The following is a 19,083-nucleotide window of genomic DNA, read 5'->3' as shown; positions in this document are numbered from 1 at the left end:
GCAAATATAGGAACTAATTATTTATTCGCATGCCACAGTAGGAACTTTTTTATTCTAGTTAGTTCTTATGTTTTGCGCTAATGTTGTATAAAGGGGCAGCACTTGACTGGCAATATTTCACACAACTGGTAGCGGGCCGGACACCGACTGAGGTTTTTTCAATTGAACAATTCTTGAAACACCGATATCGAAACAGCAAATCATAGTTTTTGCAAACAAACAGTACAAATATGCCAGTTTGTTTATGATATTTTGAAACACCCGCTATATTTCACCGCTACCTTCTTTGAATTACTCAATGACTGGACACCAATAGGGGAAATTCTGAGTTTAATTGAAGCTTTGACGCTACCAAATGTCCGTCCATTTAAAATAGAAATTGACGTAAGAGCTCGACAGGTCGGGTAGCTAGTATCGCGGTAACGTTAATCTTTCAGATATTTTCCAAAGATCAGAAGAGACAACTGATTGACAGAGATCAACCTGAATGGAATGGAATGCCGGGATGGCGGTACCCCGCTCAGGAACCAATGAAAGCCTGTCATCAAAATCCCATGTTTGGTTGGAGATAATCATTCCTTTGATCATAAGCTAGAGACAATGATCCTCATTTCCAGCAGCGTGAAATAAATAGAAAAATACATCAACAATTGATGGAATCATAAAAACCATATTTTCAAAGCTCGTCGTTGAAAAACATTTCATTTACATGTGTCATTTTTAGGCATAGAATTCAACAATTAAGAAATGTATATATTACAAAAATACATCTAACAGAGTTAAAATAGAGAAATAGGTTAAATGAATTCTGTATTATCAAAACTCACCCTATGTACCCGGTTCCAGCATTGTGAGTTGAACAGTCAATGATATTTGATGAAAATAAAATGATTTTAACTCAACTGTTAAATAGGCTACATGTATCTCATTAAGATCTACCAATACTACGATATTCCTCTTTAGAATATGGAAGTAAGCTACACGTACAAACTATCTATGTCTCGCAACAGAAACTAGTGAAGAATCTTGATAAAGCATCAAATCTCTGACCGGGCTGCAGGTTCAGACTGCAGAGATTTTTTCCATTACAAATTTTACACAGAAAGATACTGACGCTTCAATGATACTTTACCAAGACACATTTTTCAAGATCAATACATACTATACAGTTTATTACAACTTTTTCATTAAAAAACCCGCATAAACGCTATCAACAAATAACCATTATTGATATGACAGTAGACAGAGTCTTACTCTCAGAAGTTTGAATTACAGAAAGGTAATGGAACCTCGTTACAGCGAACTTCACAGGACCAGAAAATATGTTCGTTAACCCAATAGTGCATTTAACCAGTATGAAATTAATCGAATTTTCTCATTTGGACGAATTTCAATACTAATGCGATGTATCGTTGTATCCGAGTTCATTATGACAAGGTCCCACTGTAATTAATAGGATTAACAAGAGGAACATGAGGTCATGTAAACGCACTCAGTTCTCTTAAGTATCAAATGTAAACATTTCGAAGTAAGTTTCCAGAAGTCATTCGAAAGTTTTCAACATATTCCCTGACTAGCATAATCTTTATACGGTTACGCAGAAAAATGTGACAAGTTGATGCCGGACGACTGGCAGAAGGATGGACGACGTTGGCTCATCCCCCAACCTTACAGCTCTGTCTATTTTCAGTTACAGCGCAGCTAAAAATCACAGCAATTTTCTCCTTAAGGAATCAACGTGTAAGTCACTATTGCTGAATATTGTGAAGGGTTTTCATGTGAACATTTGAATTCACAACCCACTCGAAATCTTGTGAATGGTAATTAGGTGATTTCTTAAATGTGCAGCCTGCTTGAAACTTTTTTTGCACAAGGCACAAACATAAGGTTTCAATCCCATGTGAATGGTTTTCATGTGAACATTTAAACATCCGGTTTGTGTGAAACCTTTTTTGCACACGGTACAAACATGAGGTTTCAATCCCATGTGAACAGTTTTCATGTGAACATTTAACCATCCAGATTGTGTAAAACTTTTTTTGCACACGGTACAAACGTGTTTAACTCCCATGTGAACAGTTTTTCGGTGACGATTTAAACTGCCCAAGTGCCCAAAACCTTTTTTGCACTCGGTACAAACGTGTGGTTTTAATCGGGTTGGACCATCGCGGTTGATTGGGTCGCTTAAAGCTGGATCATTTTTTGCAGGTGTAGAATTCTTCGTGGGTCTGAATTTCTTCTGCGAGACATCTAAAAAATTCACAGAAAAATGGAAAAATTTATAAATTTTTCAATACCACAATGGTTCATTTGGAATGCGCAGTTTTACTGGTCGTGACCAATTTGAGGTGCGCATTCAAAAAATTAAGCAAAATCCTAGAAAAAAAAAATTAAGCAAAATCCTAGAAAAATTGACCCCAGACAAATTAAAATAGACCTAAGTACATTACCTGGTTCGATATCAGAACCTTCACATGATTGTTCATGGGCATCGATGTTCCCGGGAAGACGACGACTCGGCGTACCAATCGGCAGTAAGTCATATGGTAGGCCTACCCCATATCCAACATCTACAAAGAGTCGTGAGAATTCTACATCAGCATTTTCAATGGCGAATTTTAGGGTATATCAGAGATTCTACAAGAAGTTGAAATCAATACATGTTCCGTTCCATAGATTAAAATGTTTCCGTTTAAAAGTCGGATAAAATATTTGGTATTCGTTTCATGTGCTTCCTATTTCAGATTACAATGTTTAGTGTTCACTATAGTGTCTCGTCAATTCTGTGCGAAAATAAAATCATCTATCCCAAAATTGACTCAGTCTTGTTGAAAGTGGTTGTTGATCCTGCCGTGATCTCCGCTCTACGATCCGTTTAGTCTGTAGTACATTAGACACTAAGGTTTTTGGTGAATAAGCCGTTTTACAGTTTCCAGGCACCATTTTTTTGGGTACCCGCTGGGTCCGCATTGTTGAATTTTTTTGTATTTTGTTAACTCACTAATGAACTCAAGATGTCGTCACTTCAGGGTTTCCATAGGTTCGAGTTGTAATAAAAGTGAAAGTTTATTTGACAAAACCATATATTTTCTAACTATGTTGCCGGGACCTTTTTGAATCACGTCGTCATTTCAGCTGCCAAAAATGAATGGAACAACGCATCAACTATTCATGAAACAGAAAAGCTTTATTTTCTAAACTTCACCGAAGAAACAATTCATTCACACGTGTAATTTTTTGCGATAATTTTACAGCCATCGAATTGAAGCATTAAATATTCCATACAATACAGGAGCTGATATATAGAGAAATAACAATATTGAAAATGTAATGATTTCAATTCAAAAGTGGAATTCACTCAGTACTGCAAGTGGTAGTTCCCGCAGTGATCTCCACTGCTCTATGATCCTAGCGCCGGTTATATAGACTGGTATCAACTTTAACCCAGGGGTTACCTAAATTGAAAATGAATCGAGTTATCCCCGGGTTAAAGATAATATCAGTCTCAAAAACTGGTCCCTAGTGTACTTTGGTACATAAGACACTAAGGTTCTTGTGGACCGGCTCCAAAATACTGTGAATACATTGGAACCTGCACGATTTGCTTCCATTACAACAAAAAACAGATATTTCAATGATATGTCACCACAAGACGAATTTCAATGAAAAGCATAATCACAGTCTAAATAAATATGGTATTTTCATTTAGGTTTTCATACTTTAGTTTGAAGAACTGAACTTGGGCGATTTTTACCTGGGGCCGGCGTTTACCCTTTTGGGCATTTACCGGGGGGTATTTATACCATGGGGAAGGGGAGGGGGCTAGGTGCTATACCCACTGAGGGGAATTCGCTCGTGGCAAAATAAGTGTACCATGGAATTATTCCCTAACTTTATTTTACAAAATGAAAGTCTTCTTTGATATTGATATTGAGTTGTTATGTACGCGTTCAATATGCTGTTTACAGTGATATTTTCGATTGAAACGTCGCCCGCACGTCGAACATTCGAACAGTTTTTCATTCTTATGAACCGCCAGCATGTGCTGTTTACAGTTCCCTTTCTGCGTGAATCGTAGCTCGCACTTACGACATTTATACGGTTTTTCGCCGGTGTGAATTCGCTTGTGTTTTATAAATTGCGCGCGAGTACCGAAGCTTTTATCGCAAAACTGACACTTAAACAGTTTTTCATCGATATGAAATGATTTCCTGTGTCGTCTGCAGCTTGATTCGTCATTGAAACGTTGCTCACACGTCGGACGTTTGAACGGTTTTTCATCGGTGTGAATTCGTCGATTGTGCCAATTTAAATCTTTGGATGCCAAACACTGTCTTTCGCGAGTACTGCGCTGGTGATCTACCGTTTCCGGAACCGGAACTGACGTCGCCGTCCCCGACATATTCTGCTCATTCCCCATTTGATTGTATGCGTCCTTTCCGAGATGCCGCGCCGGTCCGATCTCAAAACCTGCAAATAGCCATCAGAGTCTAGATTTTAATTTTCATCTTATCATACAGAATTTGAGCATCCCGATTAATACGCATCGCTCTACGCAGAGATAAACTCTATAGTCAGTATTGTCCGTCTTGGTTCTCAATCTTAGATTCTGATGTCTTAATATATTTTCTCGAGTAACAAATTGCTACTGACAAAACACTGGTCGGAAAAACTCATCTTTACCGAAAAGCGTTTTCATCGTAAAAACTACCTACGCATTTACCGATTGCAAAACTGAAATGAATTTCGGCTCATAAGTGTGAAAGATGTTCTTGGAATCAGACTGCCATTTGCGAGTTACAGCCAAGAAAACTGGCTCTCAGGGACCTTGATCGTGAACCTTAAAGCTAAGCATACAACGACAAAGCGACAGGAGACAACTAGTTGCTAGTGAGCGAGTACCTTGCGCACATCGAAACAAGAAAATTAATTTTAGAAAATTATTTGACGCCTGGGGAAAAAATGTAGAATTTCTGGGCTTAGCTAATGTGGAATTGCAAATTTGAAATCGAAGTTTTAAGAAATTTGGGGAATGATGAGATTTGGCGATTGGGTAGATGATACAGGTCTTCGACTCTAGTAGTGGTTTAAATTTTTTTATTGAAAATTCTCAATAATAGATTGCGAACTTGCGACCGACTTCATTTACTTATGCCTCTAAGCTGGTTTGCAACTTCATTGCCTCCATGGATGAAGAAAGAGCTCTTCTGATGTCTGCTTCATCATGACTTCGAGCATATCGTGTGGCCTAGCCAGCCGGCCCGGGCCACGGGTTTGGCTGTCACTCGATATCCTAGAGTCTTGAGTCTGGGTGGGTTGAAGTAGACATTGTCATTTAAAATAACATGCTTATGTTGTTCTGTATGAATTACCCATGTGTCATGTATGTTGTATTAATTTATTTTAAAATTTGTATTTATTGAATTTGGGAATTTTATCCCGGAATTTCAATGTAATAAGGATCAATAAAGAATTGAATTGAATTGTCACCTAATACACATGCCATCAGAGGACACGGAGCCGTATATGACAGCTATGCTATTATAAAATGCTAATTTCACGAAACTTGCATACTCCTAATATCAAACATATTTTCTAAAACGTTTGAATATTGAAATTATATGTTTACACATTTTCATATTGACCGCTTGTAGCCGCTGATGAAATTCACGCTTGCCCTACACACATCGTAGATAGCTTCGTCATTCCACCGGCATGCCCACGTCAGGGTCTGACTTTTATATCAGACTTCCGCATCGTGTATACATCCGCCATTTAACCGAATAATCCGATTTACTTATCATTTCTATTTATGCCTGCCGCTTCTGATATAATCATACATCCTTTACTATTACAATACGTCTTCTAATGATATTCAATGCAATATAACATTTCGACGTTCAAATATAGGTCATTATATAATCACAGGAAGCCATCCTACATCTATGTCAATAATATTTTGCCAGATAGCTTGTTTGTGTACACATAAACCTGTGACGTTTTGCACATCGATTTACGGCTGTCGTTTGTAAAATGACGCTGAATGGTTAGCATTGTTTAGGTTTCATAATGGTAACGTTTTATAAGGCGTCAAAAAATAGAACATGAGCAACTGGGTGGAACTGGAGATAGATGGACGCTAACCAGTCATAAGCTCGCTAACATCGACAAATTCAAGCAACTGATTGTATCCAGCCAGTTGCTCTCATGGGCCGAAAACTGCCCGGCAACTAGTTGTCTCCAATCGCAGTGTCAATGTAGGCTAGGCTTTAAGAACCCAAAATATAACCACTTACTTACAGTTTAATTGTAGTCAATCATTTATTTGTATATGTCAGAAAATACCTCCACAGTTTTGGTACCAGGGCATAAAAACTCATCTATGAAGCAGAACTACGAAATTACTGAACATCTCCATTTAACCAAATGAAACATATGAAACGTTTCATGAGTCATTTACAATTTGATCCGGCTGCAACTGGTCGTTAGCTAGCAGCATACGTCGATAAATTCAAGCGACTGATTGTATCCAGGGCCCAGTTCCACAGTTCTGAGTTAAGATTTGACTCTGGGTTAACTCATTGAAAATGAACTTACTTTAACTCCAAGTTAACTCTAACTCACGACTGTGGAACTGAGTCCAGCTAGTTCCTCTCATGCGCCGACAACTGCCCGGCAACTAGTTGTCTCCAATCGAGTGTCGATGTAGACTAGGCTTAACATTTAAACGTATTTTTATCAGTATGAACGCGTGCCATGTGCGATTTACAGTTTCCTTTCTTATTGAAACATTTCCCGCACGTCGGACATTAGAACAGCGTTTCGCCACCAGCGTGTATTCGCACGTGTTGGTTTTTTTCTCCGATTGAAGCGTACGCTTTTTCGCAAAACTGACATTTAAACGGTCTGTCGTTGGTATGAATGCGTTTGATGTGCAGGTCACAGTGAGCTTTCCGCTTGAATCCTCGTTCGCATGTAGGACATTTAAACGGTTTGTAACCGATGTGAATTCGCTCGTGTTGCGTACGATCTGACGGTCGAATAAATCCCTTACGGCAAAGCTGACATTTATATTTCATACTATCACCACCGGTGGCGCCACCAGTCATCGGTTTCGACTGAGACTTAGACCTGAAGCCGTTGCTACGAGAAAGACTCCCTTCGATTGTAACTCCTTCATATTGCAGCGGTTCCCATGGAGGTGATGCGGAGACCCGGCTATCTGTAAAGAGCCACGAGAGCCTTCGTTATAATTTCAGTAATGATTAATAGATGGCATCCGAGTCTCATGACAATCAATCCTTTTCGTTTGAGGAGAATAATTTCGTGAATCTCAACTTGCACATCAGACATTTAAACGGGCGTTCACCGGTGTGCAAGCGATGAATCCTTAAAAATGTATCTCCCAAAACCGACATTTATATTTTTTGGATTTGCCACTAGGCCGAGCTACTTTTGCAGTACCGAATGCAAGGTGATATTTCCCGATCCACTTGGCTTTTTGTTGTGACGCGGTATTTTTACGGTTGATGATCGGCCACCGCATTCTGGAAGCGGTCGGTTCCCATGGCTTATCGGTGAAAGCGCCACCTGCAAAGAGCCATGAGAACCGATGATACGCGAGCGTTCAAATAATGACGTTTCGTGCGAAAGGGGGAGGCAGAAAAATGCCTCAAAGACACGAACAAGGGACACTTTCAAGCGGATAAAACCTGAACAAAAAGTTTGATGAGAAAAAGAGGATATTCCAAATCCTTCGAAAAACCCATCAATTAGACCAGTTATTTGCAGCAGGAGTCAAATATAAGGATAGTCATGTAACATAAATACAGTTACTTAAAAGGTTGCCTGAAATAAAAACATTAGTGGTCCCAGCTTTGAAAAACATTTTTTGGCCTAGTTTTTCAATTTAAAAAGGTTTCAATTTACAATTTTGACTGAAGTATTAATAATCAGGCAGCCAAAATTGATTGACAACGAACAAAAACACTGATGAAAAATTACAAAATTATCTATTCAATTTAAATCTTGTTTACTGCCTGCTGCTAGACGAACTTCTAAAAACCACAGATCCACAAAAATTAAAAACAACTTGTAATGTCAAACAATTGATGGATATTTTTTCAAAATCAAAAAGAAATTCAACTCGCCAAAAAAATGCAAACAACTTTCAAAGTAAAACTGGATTGATGGCAAACTAATCGAGATGCTTGCTTTTTGAACAAATGTGGTTTTTAAAACTAGTCAAGTGAGTAGATAATATCACTGTTAACACCTACCTGACTGATCAAAAGCTCCACTTGTTCCCGGTTGTGGATCATGTTGTTGTTGTACGATCTGTTGAGTTGAATAATCTTCGTCATTGTCGCTTCCTGACGATATTTCAACCGGTTCTATTTTCATTGGTTCATTTTTAATGCTGCCATAACCTTGGTGATGATGTGATTGTTGGACCGGAAGCGTATTGATATCAGCGGCATTCGTATCAGTTAATTGTTCACTGTATTTTAGTTCCACTTTTTCGGGATTGGCGGCGCCACTAAATAGTTCAAATTGTTCAAACGACGGAGATGAACTTACGATCGATTCTAATTGTTCTAACTTGTAATCGCAGCTGGATACTGCCGGGAGCGGGGGTGTCGATAATCCACTTCCACTCGGCTGTTCGACGTTAGTTTCATTTTTATTCGTCGATGCTGCATCGTTTGAATCATCCGGAATCATAGAATCATCCGATTCCTCCTCTGCATTCTTAATACTTTCTAAAGTTGATTCAATATCAACGCTTGATAAAATTTCACAACCGTTTGAATCTAGAACCGTGAAATTGACGGTTTCCGCTGATTCTGAGCTGACCGGAGCTGTTGCTATGGATGACACAACATTCTCCGATTCATTCAATTGTTGCTGCGATACGACGTTGGTAACCGATGGTTTCAAGTTGATTTCCGATTGTAACAATATTCTGGGTGATTCACCACCAGATGGAGCTGGTTTGACACGCGTTAATTGTCTAGTACGTGATGGCGTCCTCTGTTGTTGAAACTGAGTATTAAAATTACTACTGCCGGCCGTCACTGTTTGCGATTGTTGAACTCGTTGCTGCGGTAACGCCCCCGGTACAGCTGCACCTCTTCTGCCACATTTCACAGCTTTTAAAACGTTCTGAGCGACAGTTCTTGTTCGGCTTTGAACTTCAAATCGTCTTTTTTGTCCCGTTTTTGGTTGATTGGCATCGAGCGTTTCGCTTCCATCTCCGGACATTTGATGAGTTTGAAGGCTCTGATCTGCAAACACAATAGATAACAAAATGTCTTAAGGGAACTTATCAGTATTTAGACTAATTCAACCTAGTTTACATCTTTAAGTCCTTAATCATTCAGTTCTATGGTTTCAGAAGGTATAATTTCATTAGTTAATATGCAAGATTTAGCCAATTTTCATCCCACATTTATTCAAGAGTTCACCTGGTTTAGTAACCCAGTAGCCCTGCCTCATAATTTAACCCCTTCCATCCTACCATTTCCCTTTACGACCAAAATTGTTGAATTTGAGGTCTTGTTCCTAAAGACAAACCTTTAGTTTGACGTTGAGACATCCATCTAAACCAGGTATTATCATCAGCATCAATAACTAATTCATCTAACCAATCCATGTGTCGACGCAGACAACTTTTAAATGCATCCTCGCGTACGTGCACCTCGACACCTTCCAACAGCAACATTTTGACATCACTTCTCTTACTTCTGAAAATTGAAAGAATTGAGTTAAGCTTTTTGAAGTTCTAAAATCTCTCGCACTCGGGTGCATAATCCATTATGGGGCTAGAACATGCAAGCGTAGTTACCACCTGAGCCAACCTGCTTCTTTTGCGCCATACTTTTTTCACTTTATAGCACCCTATCATGAATGATGCATAACTTAACCCTTAACTTTAAATCTAATAAACCTGACGCTAAGCCTCTGGACACTAAATTTGAAGGACTGCTGAAAGACCGCTAGGACTATTTTGTTTAATTTTGATTCCAACCCTTGGTTAAGCCCAATGCAAATGTTTTTTCAGTTTGGCTTTTGTGTTTTGCCTCCCCCGCACACGGCATAACAAACTAGGGGGTCCAGGGACACCATGCCCACTTGGGAAGTGGTTTCAAATGCTCAACAATCTAACAATTTCAATATTCAACGCCCCCTGGTGACCATATACAGAATCCAATGACCTTGAAACTCACCACAATCATAGAACATGTTAGCAGCTACGATTTTGTAATTGATTGTGATAACAAAATATGCCTCGTTACCAATTTAATATGGAAATACTAAGCCATTCTACTATTCAACGCCCCCTGGTGACCATATTCAAAACCCAATGACCTCAAAACTCACCACAATCATAGAATATGTCACGAACTACAACTTTGCAATTGATCATGGTAACAAAATATGCCTAGGTACCAATATAATAAGGAAATACTAAGTTATTCTACTATTCAACGCCCCCTGGTGACCATATAGAAAAACTTATGTCCTTAAAACTCGCAACAATCATAGATGATGTCATGAGCTACAACTTTTGATTGTGGTTACAAAATATGCATTGATACGAATATAATAAAGAAATGCTAAGATATTGTATAATTCAACGCCCCCTGTTGGCCACATACGAAATCCTATTACCTTGAAACTCACCACAATCATAGAACACGTTATGAGCTACAACTTTCTTATTGATTGTGGTAGCAAAATACGCTTAGGTATCAATATAATGTGGAAAAACTTTTTCCCACTTACGAATGAGTACTGCTGACACCAAGATGGCCGCCAATTGCGTCATAAATGGCTGATGAAAAATACCTGTCTCAGGTATAAAACATCCCTTTCCAAAGAATACCCATCACAAATTGCAATGAGAAATGGCAAACCAGTAGGAAGCTACAGGACTCAGAATTTGGGCCAAAATTAACATTTTTGGGCACTAAAAAGGTCATAGGACGGCCATCTTGAGTCCGACCGACCCAATTTTTGTTATGTTGATGGGCCCTGGGGGGGTTCACATATATCCGAAAGATCAAGGTAATTGATCAAAGCGTCTTCAAAATGTCCCTCAAAAAGTTCAAAAATGTGTAAAAAGTGCAGATTTTGTTGAACAACAATGGCTGCCAGTCGGCCATCTTGATTCTGACAGGGCCAGTTTTTGGGCTGAAGATATGTCTAGGGTAGATACATGTGTAACCCAAATATCAAGACATTACCTTGAAGTGTCTTCAAAACTTCCCAAAATAACTGGATTCCATCTACGGACAGACGAACAGACGGACGAAAAGTGAACGCAATAGCCCGCTGGGACTAAAGTCCCAAGTGGGCTAAAAACATGGAAACTTTTTTTTACGAGGAAAAAATGTTTTTTCGGTGGCGTGTGCGTTGGGCTCTATACTAGCCCGTTCAACCTACACTTCCTCCTTCAGCTTCATTTTTAGTCTAAACAGGCCATGATTTTTTTTTGTTGGTTGCCGCTCAGGTCGGCGTAGGCGGCAAGCTTCGAGGAGAAAACGAGGTTTTATGAAGAGGCAAAACTCAGGACCGTGGGTTATTGGGATTGCTAGCTAGGCTCCTGTGTGTGAGGTGGATCTGTGGTGTTAATCAGGGCCAGACAGAGAGTAACTTACGCCGGCAGAATAACTCATCCGCTATCTACATGATCTACTATGGATACTATGGAATGAAGAAAAATTAGCCGTGTTTAAAGGAGTTTCCCTCACAGTCACAGGGGCTTGTCACAATTTGATGGAGGATGGATGATACCATCGACATCTGATCATTTATCATCATACTCCATCAATCAAACTATTTATTGTGATAAGCCCCTGTGGTTTCCCTCGCAGTCAGAATACAGACATACCGAGTCAAAAGCTTTATTATGCGTAAAATAGCGCTGAACCGAGATTCAAGATGATTCAATCACTTGTTCGACGTTTCTCGGTTACAAATCCAGAGGAAAGCAAACTTGCAAACTATCATCAGAAGTTTCGCATCATGGCGGGCAACTTGTGCGCATCGTAACCGTCAAGTGCTGCCCCTATACATATCGTTGACGGCGAATGTCCGAACTAATTGATTACTCGCATGCCACAGTAAAGATTGTGTGTATTTGAGTTAGTTCGGGTGTTTACCGCTAATGTTGTATTCACGGGCAGCACTAAACGGGCAAAATCTAACACAACTGGTTGCGGGCCGGACACCGCCTGAGGTTTTTGCAATCGGAACAATTCTTGAAACCGATACCGAAACAACAAATCTGATTTCCCAGCAGTCAAGAGTTGCTCTTGTGTTTAAATTGATTTCGTCCTGCACTTGAAACCGCGGCGACCATTCTATTCTATGTGTGGGCTGCGTTGTAACTTGGACCGTCCGTAGAATAAGTCTTTACTATTTCAGCAGGATAACTAAAGGCGGGCGTAGGTCGGCCTTGCGGCGTCGGCTTGCGACTCACTGCGACCGCCAGCGACGATCACGTCACAACGACCCGCCGACTTAAGCTACCTTGCGACTGCCAGCGACGGGTTGCGACTGCCAGCAACCTCGGTCGCAATGAGTCGCACATGTTCTACTTTCTGCGACGCATCTACACTAAGAGTATACATATGGTCAAAACATGGTAATTACACGTAAAAATATATTTCCCACAATTACGAATCATATATACTGTGACATGTGAGATTTTGTACCAGTACTGAGTTATTCTCGATTATGCTTTTTAGTGAAAGACCGAAAATTTGGATTTCTAATCAATTTTAGCGTTTTGATAATTTCAGAAGACTTTTCGATCTCGCGATTCATTGCATAGTTTAACCGCGTTATGGTAATAACATGTTCAAAGAATACTTCAGCTGTTGCCGACAGACCAACGCACACTGCTCCAGAACCACTTTGGCGCGAAATTACTTGAACCCTGAGGATTTTAAGCAATAAATAACTCAGACAAAAGACAAAATTAGTAACAGCTGTTATGAAGTTTCACGCATTTAAATGGTACACCCCAATATACCGCCATACTCTCTATACCGCGCCAAAATCGTTCTGCACCTGTGGGCGGTAGATCGGGAGTTCTGTGCGGTGAATTATTTTGGAAAAACTCTTTCCCATCCATTGGCCATATGAAGTGTTCAATAGACATAGACATCATCCCTCGGCAGCAGCCAATTAGAATGCTCGTTGTATAATCGCCGAGACAAATTTCACGGGTAAACTATAACTGGAAATTCCATGACTAAAATAAACGGGATTTTTGATATGCTGATAATGGCATCTGCGCGTGTAACGGGCTAGTGTGGCAAGGATTCGTACCCCGCCGGTTAGAGGTCTCGATGCTATCAACCGAAGTCGCCATACCAGAAAAATTCAGCTCGATTCCAATCCGACAGTAACTGTCCAATTCGAGATGCCACACCGGTCCGAAACCCGCAACTAGCCATCAGAATCCATTCTCTAGTTTCTTCTTTATGATTATAGAAGAGCATGGCAGGCGCGTGTGACCTGTTCAAGACTTGAAAGCTCAGTCACAGTCAGTATTCCAGGGAACGACAAAGACAAACACACAAATAAAAGCTTGTTTTTTTTAAATCTCATTTATTAAACACGTCTTATATCATATACGTGAACATCTCTCCGGTAACATAAACGTATTGCTTCTAAACAAATCTAAGGAAAAACTTTCAAAAATTGAACGTATTTCATGGAACATTGCATAACTTTTAAGAAAATATGATATTACATGTACATGTACTCTCAAATTCTGTTTTTAAGTCCCATCATCAACAATATCTCAATTATCTTTGTACAGAAAAGAAGTATTATGGAAATTCCTCCTAACATCTTACGAGACGAAACTCCTTTTTGATATTCAGGCGTTATGAACGCGTTTCATGTGATTTCTATAGTGATGTTTCTGATTGAAACATTTCTCGCATATCGGACATTTTAACGGTTTTTTATTGTTATGAACCGCTTCCACGTGCAAATTACGGTGTAATTTCCAATTGAAACGTAGCGCGCACATCGGACATTTATACGGCTTTTCACCGGTGTGAATTCGTTCGTGTTGTCCAAGTTCTCCAGGAGATTTAAACCCATTTTGGCAATACCGACATTTAAACGGTCTAACACACGGGTAGATATGAACCCATTTCATGTGCCGTTGATAGTCTGATTTATCTTTAAAAAGTTGCTCGCATATCGGACATTTAAACGGTTTTTCGCCGGTGTGAATAAGTTCCGATTTAAATCTCTGAATGAAAAAAACCGCTTTTCGCAAAAACTGCACTGGTGTTTTCGATGTACATTGTGATCTACTGTTTCCGGAGGAACTGACATCACCATCCCTGACAAATTCTGCTCGTTTTCAATCTCACGGTCCTTTTCGACATGCCGCGCCGGTCCGATCACAAAACCTGCAAGTAGCCACCAGAATCAAGATTTTAATTTTCATCTGATGATTACCGAATTAAACATCCTCATTCATATGAACTGTTCTATGCAGAAATAGACTCTATCACAGTCAATCTTCCGCCTTAGAAAACAACGAAGAAAATACATATAAAAATCATGGTTTTCAATATTATCAAAAATACATGTATTTTTGATATTATGTAAATCTTATACATGCGTAACACCAGATTGCTCCTGACTAAACACTGATCAGAAAAAATCTTTACAGAAAAGCGTTTTGATAAAAAAAACTTCCTTGTCCAAAACTGATAAAGTACATTTGGGCTCAAAAGTATGTCATAGACATGTTCTTGGGTTTGAATTCAGCCCTTTATTCGTAAGTTGTAGCCAACAAATGAAAAATACAAAATGGCCATCTGGGACCCTGACCATGGACCTACAGGGTGAGAAAGAGAGATATTCCTCATCCTTGAAAAAACCCATCAACTAGACCAAAAAATTGCAACCAACATCGATGAAACATATAATGGATAGCCAGGTTATAACCACAGTGCCATGAGTCGCCTGAAATAAAAACAATTGTGGACCCAGCTCCACTGCAGGACTCATGATCAAAGCTCTCGGGTTTATGAGCTTCAAGAATCAAATCGTTGCATCTGATATTGAGTCACGACTGTTACACCAGTACCGGTACGCCAAAAAAAAACTTTTCTCAGAAACCAAAATTGGCAAGCGACTTTTATCTGCCACCCAGTTCCGAATGAAAGTCCTGTTAAAAATCCTGTACATTATTGGTTAAACTGATTAACTATGATTGACTTTGTAACCAAATTAATAAATTTTCTTTTTTAATGCTAGAATATTGAATGTTGTCCCAGCTTTGAAAAATATTTACGATTTTAGTACTGAGCAACTATGCGTGCAAGAAAATTAAATTTCAGGCTGCCAAAATTGTTTGATATGGCCATAACTCTGATGAAAAGATACCTATTTCTCTAATATATTCATGATTGGTTTATTAAATCAAATTTTGTAGAACTCGTAAACCGCATGGGACGAGCTACAAAAACCAGAGATCCGCAAAAATAAGAACTGCAATGACGAATAATCATTGGATATTTTTTCTTTTTCAAATATCAAAATGGAATATAACTCATACTTTTCAGCACCAAAAACTTGAAAAACCTCCAAAATTCAGAATTTTATTAACACACGACAAAATTGGACTGATGGCCAACTTAGACGTTTGCTTTTTGAAAAAATGTAGTTTTTAAAATGAGTGAATAGATAAAATCACTGTTAACACCTACCTGATTGATTAAAACTGCCACTTGTTCCCGGTTGTGGATCATGTTGTTGTCGTATGATCTGTTGAGTTGAATAATCATCATCATCGTTGCTTCCTGACGATATTTCAACCATTTCAATTTTCATCAGTTTTTTTTTAACACCTTCTCCGTTACCTAGGTGATGATGCGATTGTTGGAACGGAAGTGTATTGATATCAGCGGTATTCGTATCAGTTAATTGTTCACTATATTTTAGTTCGATGTTTTCGCCACCAGTGGCGCTGCTAGATATTTCTAACTGATCGAACGACGGAGCTGAACTTACGATCAATTTTATTTTTTCTAATGCGTATTCGCAGCAGGAGATCGCCGGGGGTGGGGGTGTCGATAATCCACTTTCACTCGACTGTTCGGGGATAGTTTCATTTCTATTTGTCGATGGCACGTCAACGCGAACGTTTGAATCGTCAGGAATCGTAGAATCGTCTGATTCCTCCCCTGCATTTCTGATACTTTCTAAAGTTGATTCGATTTCGGCGCTTGATGATATTTCATAACCATTTAAATCTAGAACTGAGAAATTGACGGTTTCCGCCGATGCCGAGCTGACCGTAGCTGTTGACGACACATTCTCTGATTCATTCAATTGTCGCTGGGATACAACGTTGGTAACCGATGGTTTCAAGTCGATTTCCAATTGTAACCATATTCTGGGTGATTCACCACCAGGTGGAGCTGGTTTAACACCTGTTAATTGGCTAGTACGCAGTGGCGTCCTCTGTTGTTGAAACTGAGTATCAAGATTACCACTGCTGGCCGTCACCGTTTGTGATTGTTGAACCTCGTTGCTGCGGTAACGCCCCCGGTACAGCTGCACCTCTTCTGCCACATTTCACAGCTTTTAAAACGTTCTGAGCGACAGTTCTTGTTCGGCTTTGAACTTCAAATCGTCTTTTTTGTCCAGTTTTTGGTTGATTGGCATCGAGCGTTTCGCTTCCATCTCCGGACGTTTGATGAGTTTGAAGGCTCTGATCTGCAAACACAATAGATAACAAAATGTCTTAAGGGAACTAATCAATATTTAGACTAATTCAACCTAGTTTACATTTCAAAGAGTCCTTTATCATTCAGGTCTATTGTTTCAGAAGGTATAATTTCATTAGTTAACATGCAAGATTTAGCCAATTTTTATCCCACATTTCAAGGGTTCACCTGTTTTAGTAACCCAATAGCCCTACCTCATAAGGGAGTCTTCATGAATTACGTACTTCTATTGGGGGAGGCGGTTACTGAATTTTGGTACAAAGTGGTAGATGGGGAAGGGGGTCAGCAAAAAAGGTACGTACTTTGAGGGAGGGGGTATTAATCAATCTTGGTATGTACTTTATGCACCAAACTCAAATGAAAATAGACGATACCACTGGTGTTTTATCGCGGCTTTTACTACCAGGTATCTATAAAATCAATAAACAACAATACTTGCTTAATTCTTTTATTGTGTCATTTCTTCATATTGGAATTTTGTTCTGTGTGCTTGGTATCAATATAATTGGGGGCGGTCACGGTTGCCATGGTACGTACTTAAGAGGGGTCAGTGAATTTGGTACAAAGGTGGTACAAGGGGGTAGGAGGGTCAGAAAAACGGGCAATTTTGAGGTACTAATCTGTGAACGCTCCCTAATTTAACCCCTTCCATCCTACCATTTCCCCTTATGACCAGAATTGTTGAATTTGAGGTCTAATTCTTAAAGACGAACCTTTAGTTTGACGTCGAGACATCCATCTAAACCAGGTACTATCATCAGCATCAATAACTAATTCATCTAACCAATCCATGTGTTGACGCAGACAACTTTTAAATGCATCCTCGCATACGTGCACCTCGACACCTTCCAACAGCAACATTTTAACATCACTTCTCTATCTATATAACTTCTGAAAATTGAAGAAATTTAGTTTAGTCTTTGGGAGTTTTAGAATCCCTTGCACACAGGTACCTTACTTTTAGGGTTTGTATTCCTTGAACAATGCCTTAATCTTCAGGGGCCAGTTTTAAAGACTGGTGTTACCTATGACCCAGGGGCTAACTCAATTCATTATCAATTGAGTTAGCCCCCAGGTTAAAGGTTATATCAGTCTATAAAACCGGGCCCAGGCTTTTAATCAAGGGTGCGTACAAAACCCACATTCAATGGAGTTGCATTAGGGTCCTGTATTTTGAAGGCATTCTCATTTGCCAGGGTTTCATTGACTCCCCCTACACAAGGCCTAACCCTGGCTGCACTTCCTTCATTCCTTGAAACCCTGGCATGCGCTGATGTACAAAGGTTTAATCTAGGGATGAGTTATAAAAACAGGCCCGGCTGCTGTACAAGGTGGTTCCGCATGATGTTGTGGACACATGCACTTGAATATGGGCTTTGATAACTGGCCCGTACCCAGGGGAGGCGTGTTGGATCCGAGCGCACCTCCCCACAAGATCAGGGGCGGATTCAGACCGTATTAGCCGTATTGCCCAATACGGTCTAGAATTTTTAAGTGCCCTTCGAAATTTCACCGGCAATATTTTTGACGGCATTATTTCAGCAACCGCTAATTCCGTGTCCGTAATCCGGGCATAATTATAAAATTAATCGGTATATACCGCTGCCGAGAAAGTGAGGAGAGATAATCATATTTGTAAAGCCTTTAATCATGATAAATTAAAAAGGGCACTTTCCTTTTGCAAGGGGCACTCATGCTTTAGATGAGGGCACCTTGTCCTTGCCTTTTCAGGGAGGGCTAAAGGGGCACTCGTACTTTAGAAGAGGGCACTATACGCGGAAAATGTTGAAGAAAAGGGCACTTTTTTGCCTAATTTTTAAAATTTTAGGGGCTCTTTTGGTTTGGAAGATGGCACACGACATAAGGATAAATGTGAAGACGAGGCAATTTTTGCCGATTGTTAACAATGAAGGGGCACTTAGCCGTATTCTGTATAATTGTTAAGGGGCACTTTTAAAGATTATAGGGGCACTAGGCGAAGTTGGCGACAACCATTCTTTCATGGGTTCGCCAGCTTCATTTTTTATCCGCATCTGTTGAAATCTTGTCTCGAATTCGTTTATTCTGGATTGCTCTGCTAGCCTCTAGAAGCCCTCTAAAAGCCTTTATATGGTACCATATTTTCAAAATTTTGAAAACCCAGACCCCCCTCTAAGGACTTCGCGCCTTCGGCGCTCGCATTGACCTGGATACTGGGTGTGCCCTAAGATCAGAAAGGTGCCCTTAAATTTCCTTCCAATACTGTCTACCCATCCCCCTGGGTCCGCCCCTGAAGATCCAGAGTTCCACTACTTCAGAAGAAAAGTAA

General features: G+C 39.8%; 1 protein-coding gene across 1 annotated transcript; it reads right to left on the bottom strand.

Moving 5' to 3' along the window:
• Window positions 1–3,898: 3,898 nt before the first annotated feature.
• Window positions 3,899–12,033, bottom strand: LOC141910368 (uncharacterized). The gene is made up of 5 exons (XM_074801102.1): window positions 11,897–12,033; window positions 9,577–9,746; window positions 8,280–9,287; window positions 6,846–7,222; window positions 3,899–4,474 (listed from the first exon to the last, which is right to left on the bottom strand). The coding sequence occupies exons 2-5, from the start codon at window positions 9,722–9,724 to the stop codon at window positions 3,899–3,901; spliced, it is 2,109 nt and encodes a 702-aa protein (XP_074657203.1). The 5' UTR covers window positions 9,725–9,746; window positions 11,897–12,033.
• Window positions 12,034–19,083: the final 7,050 nt, after the last annotated feature.

This window comes from Tubulanus polymorphus, chromosome 8 (genome assembly GCF_964204645.1).
Source record: "Tubulanus polymorphus chromosome 8, tnTubPoly1.2, whole genome shotgun sequence".
Classification (NCBI taxonomy): domain Eukaryota; kingdom Metazoa; phylum Nemertea; class Palaeonemertea; order Tubulaniformes; family Tubulanidae; genus Tubulanus; species Tubulanus polymorphus.
Note: the sequence above shows the minus strand (reverse complement) of the source record. Positions and strands in the feature narration are given on the sequence as shown.